The sequence below is a fragment of the Daphnia pulex genome, chromosome 8 (genome assembly GCF_021134715.1).
Source record: "Daphnia pulex isolate KAP4 chromosome 8, ASM2113471v1".
In the NCBI taxonomy this organism is placed as follows: Eukaryota; Metazoa; Arthropoda; class Branchiopoda; order Diplostraca; family Daphniidae; genus Daphnia; species Daphnia pulex.
The window spans coordinates 3,040,326-3,052,408 of NC_060024.1; the positions used below are offsets into that span (position 1 = coordinate 3,040,326).

A 12,083-nucleotide genomic window follows, 5' to 3' on the forward strand; every position below is an offset into this window, starting at 1 on the left:
GTACCAGGGTCCTAATTTGACGCATTGGAAAAAAATACGAATACTGTTTATCACATGCACAATATAAGAAATAAAACATGATATACCAGGCCAAGTATTCCAGTTGCCAGCAAGAATGGATCAAATATAGTACTATAGGACTGGTTCGATGCGTTGTGATTGGAGTCGTCTTTGAAGTCACTGATCAGCAGATTCTCATCAAATATCACGTCCCGGCTTACGATAATTTTTCTAGAGACGGGGTCCCATAGTCTCCATCCCTTCGTTTCTTCACCATACCCTACCAGCCAGCATGGAGTTGCCTTCGAGTCCAGCTTCTTTCGTTTACAATCGGGAACATGGACATAGGCCCTGCAGCCAATTACGCGAAGATTCTCGATGTTTGGTTTCTTCTTGTAGAACAATTCATGAGGTGTCTTGGTGGATGAATTAGACGTGGCAGAACTAGACAGAGTGCGGTTCAGTACGTAAATAGCGCTTTTCAAAAATTCTCCCCACAGCTCCAGAATTGAGTTGTCGGCTTTCTTAAACAGATTTGTTAGTCTGTTGCTTCTCATGTGCAAACTGCTTCGGGTTGACTCCATTGCTGTCCGGTTCATTCTTTCAGAAACACCATTCTGTTGGGGAGTGTAGGAGTTGCTAGTTTGGTGAACGATTCCGGAGGTAGCCAGAAAGTTGTTAAGGTAACCGTTGTCATACTCTTTACCGCCGTCCGTCCTTAAAATTTTCACCGTTTTTCCGGTTGCAGTTTTTACAAAAGCAACAAATTTAATGAAAAAAAATCAGCTGCATCGGATTTCTTTTTCATCAGCGCCATCGATGTCCAGTTACTATAGTCGTCTTTAAAAATTGAATAGTAGCGTTCACCATTAGGAGTCGGAACAGGAACGATTCCGATGTCGGAGTGGATGATGTGACCTACATGTTCTGCCTAAGTAGAGCTGGTAGGAAAAGGAGACCTGCTCATCTTTCCGAATATACATCCTTCGCATAGTTGGTAGTCAAGATTGTTTAAGTCAAGATCGAGTCCAGCGACAGCATTAGTTCTTGCCATTTTCAAAATAGTCTTGCAGTTGAGATGGGCTAGAGGTTGATGCCAGATTGGAATGGGACGAGTAGTGCTGGCAGCGGCTGCATAAGTGCTGTCTTGGTTGGAATTCTTGGCTATTACTTTAAGATGATACAGCGACTTGCCGACTCTCTGGCCAGAAATTATCTCTGTGCCATTCTTCACAAATGCAACAGTGTCCTTGATGAAGTGCGCGTCAATACCAGAGTCGGTGGCAATTCCGATCGAGAAAAGATTCGTTCCCAGTCCAGGAACAAAAAGGACATCATGAAATTCGTCATTTTTTCTTTCTCCGTGGACATAGGAATGAACTGGGATAGTGCCGATTCCCAACGCGTTTAGCTGAGCACCACCGATGCCGTTCACCTTCCAAGTTTCACAGTCGATTTCCTTAAATGAGCTGAAAAAGGAACGTTGATCAGTCATATGATGCGTCGCGCCAGAGTCGGCATACCAGTCGATGGGTTTTCGTGCAACAAAACAGAGAGAAGAGAGAGCGGCAAAGGAGTTGTTTTTAGAGTCGTAGTCGAGAAAAGAAGGCAACATCAGCAGGATCTGCTACACCATGGGTTTTGGCTCTGAGTTCTTCCGTTACGAGTCTCCCCGTTAAGTTAGCGATAGTTTGATCAGCTCGTGGAACACTATCCCAGGCCGACAAAAAGGATCGATAACTGGGTGGAAGTGTTTGAAGAATTCTCACAATTAGAGTTTCTTCATATATTGGGGAATTGACACTCTTTAGTTCGTCAGCCATCAATCTGAGTCTATTTATGTAAGCCATTACTGAATGATCTGGTAAATAAAGAAAATGTCAGACATTATTCAATCATTCACATTTCGTGTCTAAACGAGTTCCTTCAATAATTATTTACCGGGATCCATTCGATATTGATGGAACTTTCCAAGAAGATGGGCAGAGTTGGCCACAGCTACTTGGGCATATTGCAGTATCAACCTATTCCACATTTCATGAGCAGTAGCAAATCCTTCGATGGAGGTTTGATACGTTGGCTCAATGTTGTAAAATATGATGGAACAGGCATCCACGTCTCTTTCGTTCCATGAGTCAATTGCATTCTGATTAGTCACCACATTTACTCCATCTCTCTCTTCAGGCACCTGTTGTTGTGATTCAAAAATAGAACTCTCTGAATATATGTCAAAATGATATCCACAACACAGTACTGTTTCAAATTCTATCATCAAGAATAGGTTGAAATAATTATAGAATCCTCTGTAGTTTCAAAATACACATTCGTTTTCACAGTCAGCTATTAAGTTACCTGTGCTACTCAATCATCGCAATCGGTAAGTTACTTGCCGTATTCTCAATATTCAATCAACAGCCATATTCAATATGTTACCTGTGATACTCAAATCACAGTCAATATGTCGCATAAGTTACCTGTTGCACCCAACAGTCAATGCCATTCATGACACAGCCAACAATAAGTTACCTGTTGCACTCAACAGTCAATTTCACATTTGTCGTACTCTATTGATCAGTTGATTACGTCTGAAGTTCTTTTTGACTCAATCACTTGTGTCTCACTCGTTGAAATATTTGACTAATACTTTGTTACAAATATGAATCATTGTTCGATGACACATTCAGGCTATAAAGAATTTCTACGAGTGTGACACATGTGTGTGAGACAACTTAGTCAATACAGGAACAATCTAAAGTTTCAAGTTTAGGCCTTAGTAGGTCTAAGGCCTTCACATTAGACCCATTGCATTTATACAGGCCTTCATATATAGTGACCCCAGATTTCTTATTGGCCGATGTATAAGACCTTCTGCTGGCTTCCGCCAGGAGCGCAGCGGACCGTACGAAAAAATGGCTGCAAGCCAGGGAGGGAAACCAGCTAAATTATCCTTTCACTAAATCAGTCATATCTCAACCAGTAAAATCCGGAAAGGAAATTCCTTTTGGATTTTGGTGGTTGAGTATGCAACAAACCTTTTGAAAAAATTAGTTTTTTCCCTAGCTCCCCCGCTTTTCCGAAAATGGATGTCAAAGCCCCCCCACTTTCTGACAAAATTCAAAAAACCCAAACTTTAGAGCTAAATAACTCCTAATCGGGTGGGAATTTTGTAATTCTGCAAACGCAGGTAAATCCTGCGTGCGAAGACAAACATGCCTTTATTTTTTTTATATTTTTAAGGCCTTTTCCGGATTTAGATCTGGAAAGCCCCTCCATGATTTCGGTCTACTTGAATCGTGGATCGCTTGTTAAATTTCTCTGAATGCTACATCTATTGAAGCGTAGATCAAATTTCAAAAAAATAAGTTAACATGAAGAAAATTAACGAATGAAGTTGGGGGGAGGGCTGGACAATTCGACAACAGATGGAGAAGTGGGAGGGGCATCTTAGATATTGCCTATCTATTGCGTCTAGTCCAGTATCACCCCTAAAGAGGGTCTCTTTTTAATTCATTAACAACTCTTTAACTATAAACCGTATATAAACCGGCTGTGTAAAATTAAATAAATGAACTAGCTACTTTAACTATAATATTCATTTTTTACGAGTCATAGCGTGGGCAATACCAAAAATTGTGCTGTAAAGATGAAAAGTCATCCCTTTTTTGTTTCCTCTATAACTTTTGTATTTATAAGAATTTCAGGTGTTTTTTTCACATATCGAAATTTACATTGACAACATCCCAGTATTTATTTCCCCCCAGTTCATCATTACCAAGACCCGTAAATGCTACTATCCTGTTTGGTACGTGTCCTCTATAACCCCGCTCTCCCCTACTTGTGAATTTTTGAACTTGGGATGGGGAAGGGACAAACAACACGAATATCAAAGAACATCATTAAGGCAGATTTAATTGCTATAAAACGGAATGAACCTCAAATATTCACTAAAAAGACCAGGACCGTTGAATTTTTATTATTTTTTAAATATTTATCATGGAGATTGGGGAAAATTGGCATTGGGGCATATTCGCAAACCGTATTTTTCGATAGGTCAGTATAATTTGAATTCCACAATGAAAAGACGTTATAAATGTTATCAATGAGCATCTTTAAAAAAATCAGTAGTAAAGTAAAATAATTGTAAGAAAAACAAATAAAAATAGTTTGGCGCATTTAATTGGTACCGACCGAACCACAGACTAATTAATTAATTTTTAATATTTAAAAAATAAAATTTTAATCAAGCTGAATCAAGCATTCTTTTCTCTTTTAACTGTCAATGTTAAATTTTGTTTTATTAAATATAAATCTTACGTTAAGATTTATATTTAATAAAACAAAAGATTAGATTCTTAGATTCTTTCTTTCAAGTTAAGATTCTTAACAAAAAAAAATGTAACATTTCTAAAACCCTTTTATTTCGGAGCAAGTTACCTTGATAACAAGGGGTAATTTTACCCTGTAGACATTTTACGTCATATTCAAAACAAACTTATTTGTGGTAAATTTTTTAAAACCATTGGTGGTCATTATAGAGAAAAAAGAGAAACTATGCAAAATCGTCCTTTAAAGTTCTTTCTGTAAGAAGAAATGCCGCCAAAAAATTTAACACAAACTAAACCCTACTTACAAGTGAGACAATAGTCATCACAAATTGAACCCACGTCTATAAAATTTCAAGCGGAGTTTCTTTCAATGGGTTACTCTAGTTTTAGTAATGTTAAACTTATAAATGGGAACTCATACTTTTTCAGTTGGAACTTTGACATTTTTCGTATTGAAAATTCTTACACTTAATTTGATATGATAGTAACTGTTTTGTATGACGCTTTCTAAGTTTGGAAAAGCATATTTTGCATGATAATCTCCCTCACGTTCTTTTTAGAAAATTCTTACATTTTTTAGTATTTAGTTTATTTTTATTTCGATTTTCGGATTAATTTTATTACAGTAATAGGATATAATTTAGTCACGATAATAATTACTTGAAATACTGTACCCACCACAGGTATTGGATCACCCCCGTGAAAAAGTGGTGTTTTAACCCGCGGGAGATAGGCCCTATGGTTCTCGCGGCGGAATTTTTTTTAGTAGACTTAGATTGGACCTACGAGTTTCATTTTGTTTTTCTCGGAAAGACAAAGGAATATTCTTTATCCACGATTTTTTCTTAAAAAAAGTGAAACGGTTCTGTATTTTTATGTTTAGTTTTTAAATATTGGATCATCCTAAAAATAGGTCGCAATAGTCTACTAAAAAGATTCCCGCGCGAGACACCGTAAGGCCTAAAATACTCAAAATTGTAGATATAAGCAGAATAACAAAAACAAAAAAGTGAGCCAACTAGTACAACTCTCTCCTACTCTTCTTATACCATGTAGGTGGATCCTATATATTAATCCAATATTTCAAAAAAATTGAGTTTTAGTTGAGACCCAACACTACCTGACAAAGTGTTTTATTCACCTAAATCGAAAAATATCTTAAGTATGTTGAGTCCCTCATGTATTCCCTAAAAATATGTGATTTGAATTGTATAAAGAATTTGTGATAGCTAAGACTCGAGAAGAATGCTCAGAAATTGACAATCTTAAACAGCCACTTGCCCTCTACGAGCAATCAACGTTTGATGAAAACTATGTCGTAATATCCAGGTCCGTCCATCAATTCAACATTTTCATATCCTTGTTTTTCCATATATCTTGTAAGATCGTGTAAGTCTCGTTGGTTTCGTGTCGTGATCTCCACTGTCAGCGTCTGTAAATGAAATAATGATAAATATAATTAGGGGAGAATGTATGGGGCTAGAATTTCTATTTATATAGCACTGATTTTTTTTATTTGAAAATATTACCATGTGTGCATTATCATCATGTGCACTAGTTTTCAACTTTTCAACAATATATGACAAGCCGTTCTAAAGATTTAAAAAAGACACTTTTCGACTCGTAGACGACGCTCACCAAAATCAACCTTTTCGTATTTCACCTTTAGGCTCTAAGGGCGAAAGAGGGTTGTAGACAGCCGTAGGCAGGAAACCGTAGTCATTTTAAAAATATTTAAAAATACCATGAGAATCAGCGTAAAAAAGTGATTCTTACCAGGTATATTTTAAACAAATTTAAATTTCATAAAACGACCCTAATCACAATAAGTCAACTTGCCTTACCTAATAACAACTAGTCGACTAGGAAATTACGCAAAAGTCTATAGAATGATAAATAATATTGTATATAAATCAGAAATAAATTTCCGCTTAGTCAATGAAAATCAAGTCCCAATAAGGATGGCTAAAATACCTGATAATTATTTAATAAAAAACTTTTCGATTGTAAAAAATTAATCTAGCAGTGATTAAACGAAGGTGTTTTTAGATGGGTTAAGAATCCACTAATTTTTTATGTGAAAAAAGTGCCGTCGGACTAGCTTCGGTATTTATTTTTGGACTTGAAAAGTGTACCACGCACTTATCTATGATACACCTTATAAGAGCGTTATCAGTTTGAATAGGCCCACTATAGTTTATTCCGCACGAAACTGCACTTTCCCGGGTACATTACAAGTGTAGTCCAGTTAGGTAGCAATTGTGTAGAGAAACAAAACTGATTTTTTATGTAAGACTATTCTTTATTTACCTTTATTTCAACATGATTCCAGGGTATGTTGACGAGGATTTTGATTTCACTACCCTCTACGTCGAGACTAAAGTATTCCACGCGAGTCTGGCCCACAGCTAACAAAATTGAGTAGAGTGGAAAGCATTGTACTTCAATGAGCCAATTTGATACGTTCTCTTGTTGAACTGATGTTTCATCTTTTCCTGGTTCATAAATTTTTCCTGCTTCGTCATTTGCATCAAATTGCACCTAAATTATTTTTTTTTATGTTTACAGTTTGTAAAGTTAGCATTCAAGAATTTCGACCTTAAAATGCGAGTTTTCAATTTATTGGAAATCTGCAAAATTAAGGTACAAAAAGTCGAGAAACCACACATACTTTGGTACACTTACAGTAACCACGAAAGTTTTCACCAAACGAGTAGAAAATACGGTGGAAATAGCCCAAATCATGAGTGCTTATAAGAATCCAAATGAGTTCACTTTCCTACATCATGATGGAATGATGTGAAATCACTTTGGATTCACATGATATATTTATGATTTCTCAGTGACTATAGACCTGAAATTTTTTTATGATCCCTTCTTTTTCACTGATGTATTTTATGTGAGTCAGATCCATTATATGAGAAATAAGGTACAATTACTCATTTACTTTTCATGATAACCTTAAGTGTGGCTTCGGAGACCCACAGAAGGTCCGTGTAACAAGTACCAACAAATTAAGCGTGACAAAAAGTGTTAATATATTAGTGCATGACCAATTAATATATTGTAGATTTCCAAAATTTCTCTGTTCCTTTTGTGATAATTGCGAACTTCTTTTTAATTTAAAGCAACAAATAAGGATAGAATATTACTCACTTTAGTAGGGTATGGTTCAGTACTCAGGCAAACTGGAAGAGACCAAGCATGACGTCGTTTTGCTAAGATTTCTTTAAATAATTCTCTGTTTGCTTCGATCAGTATTCCTTTCCACTGAAGGTACCGTTCCATGTAAAGCGTATTAGAGCCATATTCACCATCTAATGCACCACACTCAACGAAAAAAGCTCCTGACTTTAGACATATAGAAATAAGAATAAATAAGTGTTAACGTTAAATGTCTCAGCAGCTGTAGCAAACCTACTTGATTGTTCAGGAGAGTTAGGATTACTTTGGATTGACCAGAAGATGAATCTAATACAGCAGGAAAAGAAAGATTAAGTGAATACTCCAGTGGGGCTGGCTGATGCAAAAAAAAATTTCTGATGAGTTCGACGACACATGGGTGATCTTGTTGTAAACGGTTGGCGTTTGCGAATTCTATTGCATTTCAATGCAAACGTGGGTTAAGAATTAAAAATATATAAATTTTTCACGCTAAATTTACTATGTTCGTATACATTAAGTAAATCCTACTTAAAATATTTCCCGATGTTAGCCTACTAAAATTAAGAGCAAATATACTTATACAGTTGTGGCTGCAAGTTTGTTAGGTGTAGCTCTAAAACTCGCCTTTTTACTGTGTATTGGCGGATGGTATTAGCCTGTGGTAGATGTTGAGTTACCTTATTTGCTTGATTTTATAAAGTTTTACCCTCTAGCCTTTTTCCCCTCCGACAATGTTTGTTGGCGCGGCTTTCTAAACTATGGATAACCATGGCCGAAAATCAGACAATTGCATCGATGCCCAATAAACTAGCAATAGCTATTAAATGAAACGGTGATATGACAGAGGATTAATCAGTTTGTTTTTATGGCCATTTCTTCATCGATTGGTTTCATTTTAGCATTAGGCAATAGGATTGCGTAACATTTGCGATATCGCAGGTAAATTACTAATTGATGTTTAAAGGGAAGGTAAAGTAAAGAAGTGTGGTTAAAAATAAAAAAAACGAGAAAATAAGGTCGGGGTAAGCGGGGTCAAACAGGACAAAAACTTTGTTTTGTCTATAATTCAGTTTGTAACAATGTTATGCGGAAATAAATTATATTAGTTTAAAGAGCGTTTGTTTATATAACATTTTGGTTTCTAGTTATTAATGGAAAAACGAATTCTCTAAATACTTTATCAATAAAACATCTATTGTAGCGTAGATTAAATTTTAAAAACAATGAGTTAACATGAAGAAAATTAACGAATGAAGTTGGGGAAGAGGACTGGACAAATTGGAGAAGTGGGAGGAGCATCTTAGATATTGCTTATCTATTCCGTCTAGTCCAGTATCACCACCAATATTTTAAATTCATTCACAACTCTTACACTATAATCCGTAAACAAATTTTTATAAAGGCTCTGTATAATTAAATGAATAATCTAGCTACTTTAACTATTATAATTATTTTTTACTGTAATATTCCCTTCCGTTCGGGAGATTTTTTATGTTAAAGTTTGGTTTTTTTTCAAATATTGGCAATTTTTTTTTCGGGGGGGGGGGAGCCCAAAATAAAAGGTATTGCTTTTTGGGAAAAGGGAACATAAAAAAACTAATTTTCACAAAAGTTTGCCAAAGTTACGCGTTCTTGGCCTTCACCTAAGGCCAAGGGATATGCTGTAGGCCCTCTCATATAGTCTAGTAGCCAATATTTTGAAGCCCGAGGTGCAGAGAACTCGTATGCTTCGGCTGTCATCCACTCGAGGAAGTGATAAAAAATGGCGACTAGGCTGGGTGGAAAATTGGCCAAATGAGCCCTTTACTAGATTGCTAATAACTCGGCGAATCAAATCCGGAAAAAAGATTTCATTTTCGATTTTCATTGAGGGGTGGCCAAACAAACTTTTGGGAGAAATAGTTTTTTAAGGTTCACTTTTTCCCAAAAAACGAAAGCAAAGCGGTCCCTCCCCCCCAAAAAAAAATTGACAAAATTTGAAAAAACCCAAACTTTAACATAAAAGATCTAAGATATTACCGAGAGTACAGAATGAATCGGGAAACGATGATTCCGCGGCTGAGTGCTCCCCATAAAACTCTTCCATCAAATTATAAAGATGAATGTCAGAATTCCAAGAATTGAGAGACCAGAAATGGAAAAAAGCAAAGATGAAAACAATAAAGATCAAACATGGCATTGACTGTCGATAACGGCGTGAAGCAATGAAGAACATTTGAACAAATAGAGACCTAAAATACAAGGCATAGAAAATAAAATGTTATGAACGAAGAAATATAACGAGAATAAATTAATTTGTAATTAAGAGTGGGGTAGTTGCCAGAAATCGGTACGGGGGGTTGTCTACTCATTGTTTGGGTGTATAAATTTGAAATAAAAACACACAGTGGTGGTTTGACACTGAAACACTAAGTAGTTCAGTGGCCCACGCCACTTATTTTTGCAAATCCACTTAAAAAACATGCAAAACACTATTATTATTTTAATTGAATGCCTACTCGATTACTATTTTTCAAGAAACAAGTATGACAACTTTCGTCAAGTATAAAATATGCACAAAGGAATACACGCGTAGCTTTACTAAAACTATCAGTAGTTTGGGTCTATTTACAAGCCTTTTATTAAAAATCACGTGATATATTGAATAAGTGCCAACATACTACAATTACAAGTACTCGAGGTACTTGCATGAAAAACCCTATTATTAAAATCCACGCGAAGTACGAAAAAGTGCTGCTGTACTAAACCTAATTCTTTACTCGAGGTACTTGTATTAACTGAAGGCAAAAATTAAGTATTTACATACTTATATTGCGATTTGGTATTTATAGAGAAAACTTGGATTACATATACATACACACGCTTGATTACTAACACTAACTGTGAAGAGAAATTAGCCACTAAAATATAGGCTTTAAGTGTCTTTTTGGTAGTACCTATCTCCACTTGAAAAGTAGCACTTTGAAAGAAAAAAGAATTTCCTTTTTCACCAGTGCGTTTTTTATAAATATAATTCGAATATTAAATATAAGTCGTTGCAGCACTCAGGAGAAAAATGGGAAATCCCCTGGCTCTGTTTAGTTTAACCCCAATTTTTTTCTTAATTTTTTCCTCTAAGATTTTATTAAATAGCTATCAAATAATTCTACCAGAAAATTTTTTAATTTTACCAAATATAAATAAATGCCAGAGTATCATTCCCATACTTTTATTTTTTTCTTAATTTTTCTTTTAAAAAATTGGCAGTGAAAAAAAAAGTGTTCCACATAGCCCCAGGCCTCCTTGCATACAGATAATTGATACATGCTTCCGCAGGAATAAAACAGCTAGAAATGCACACCATCACTCTGGCAGAACCAACCGGTAACGTTTTATACCAGAAAACTGTGGAAATTTTTAACAGTGTATAGGCCTTTATTCGTTCTCTTTCGAGAGAAGAAATTTCAACTAAATCACCCAAAGCTTGGGAAAACGTGCACATAAAATATTCCGCACAAAATTGTAGATGAACATTAGTAAAACGCCAGATCTAACAATAAGAATGGACACCGAACATCAACATATTTAGATGTTGAGCTACGATGTGCTAATCCGAATCACTAACTAACGAGACAACTATAAACTTCAAATAATCCGTATTCTTTGGATTCCCATCTTTATTAAGACAGTAGTTTATTTAATTGGAGTTTTATTTAAATTATGTGACTCGATTAAATTCACATCTACTGTACGCCTACGAATGATCACGTTCAATGAGAACGTGATGCATCTCTGTTCCCACTGTTGGAACCTGAAGTTTCAAAAAAATCTCGTAACCAGGATAAGTTAGGGGAGAGCGGGGCTATTCTGAACAAAATCGTAAAAACCTTGTTAGAGTTAAAATATCTTTTGATTCTCGAAAATAAACTTAATTATCTAAGTACCATTTTGTAGCCCTTTCTTTCTTCTAAAGCTAAGTTTAAAGCTACAATTTCAAAATTTGTTGATGACTAGTAGTTTCCTTTGTAGACATTTTTAGCGAAACCGCATTTTGTACAAAATAACCCCTTCACCTTGGGGCTAAACTGTACAGCTTAAAAGATCATTTATTTCAAGTTTTTTAGCCATTTTTTTGGATACATAAATGCACCAATCGAATCAAACTAGCATTTTCTATCTAAATTTATCAATATGTTTCATGGATATGAAAATAAATGAATGGAATTAATAAAATAAGAAAAAATTGAAGAAAACAAGTGAATTGAGGGAATTTCAAGGCGGATATTATTGTAGCAGACGGCTTTGTTTACCAGTCATACCGTTTTTCCTGTCCCCACAAAAGACTATTTAGAATCCTTTAAATTAATCAAAAAAGGAAAAAAGTAAAAAGAATATGTGGTGCGACCAGAACAAAAAAAATCCATTTACTTAATTAGTTCTCCTGTAATTTATGAAAAACTGCTAAAATAATTGCTTAACGACAAGTGAAATCTGGCGGTTGCGACTAGAACTTTTTCACCTTAGGCTAAATTTCACTTTCCATTATAGCCTTAGGTTCCCTCGTTTTTGGTTACCTTTACTTTTTTTTTTACTTTTTGGTCTTAAAAATTAGAC

At 35.4% G+C, this 12,083-nt stretch overlaps 1 protein-coding gene across 2 annotated transcripts; it reads right to left on the minus strand.

Moving 5' to 3' along the window:
• Window positions 1–4,898: 4,898 nt before the first annotated feature.
• Window positions 4,899–10,273, minus strand: LOC124199545. Of its 2 annotated transcripts, XM_046595377.1 has the most exons (6): window positions 10,151–10,273; window positions 9,510–9,721; window positions 7,747–7,922; window positions 7,482–7,676; window positions 6,636–6,866; window positions 4,899–5,757 (listed from the first exon to the last, which is right to left on the minus strand). In XM_046595377.1, exons 2-6 carry the CDS (start codon window positions 9,703–9,705, stop codon window positions 5,620–5,622), a joined length of 936 nt encoding a protein of 311 aa, XP_046451333.1. In that variant the 5' UTR covers window positions 9,706–9,721; window positions 10,151–10,273; the 3' UTR covers window positions 4,899–5,619. The 2 variants fall into 2 exon arrangements, with proteins under 2 accessions (XP_046451333.1, XP_046451332.1); XM_046595376.1 differs by having other exon boundaries at window positions 9,510–10,267.
• Between the last annotated feature and the right edge of the window lie 1,810 nt (window positions 10,274–12,083).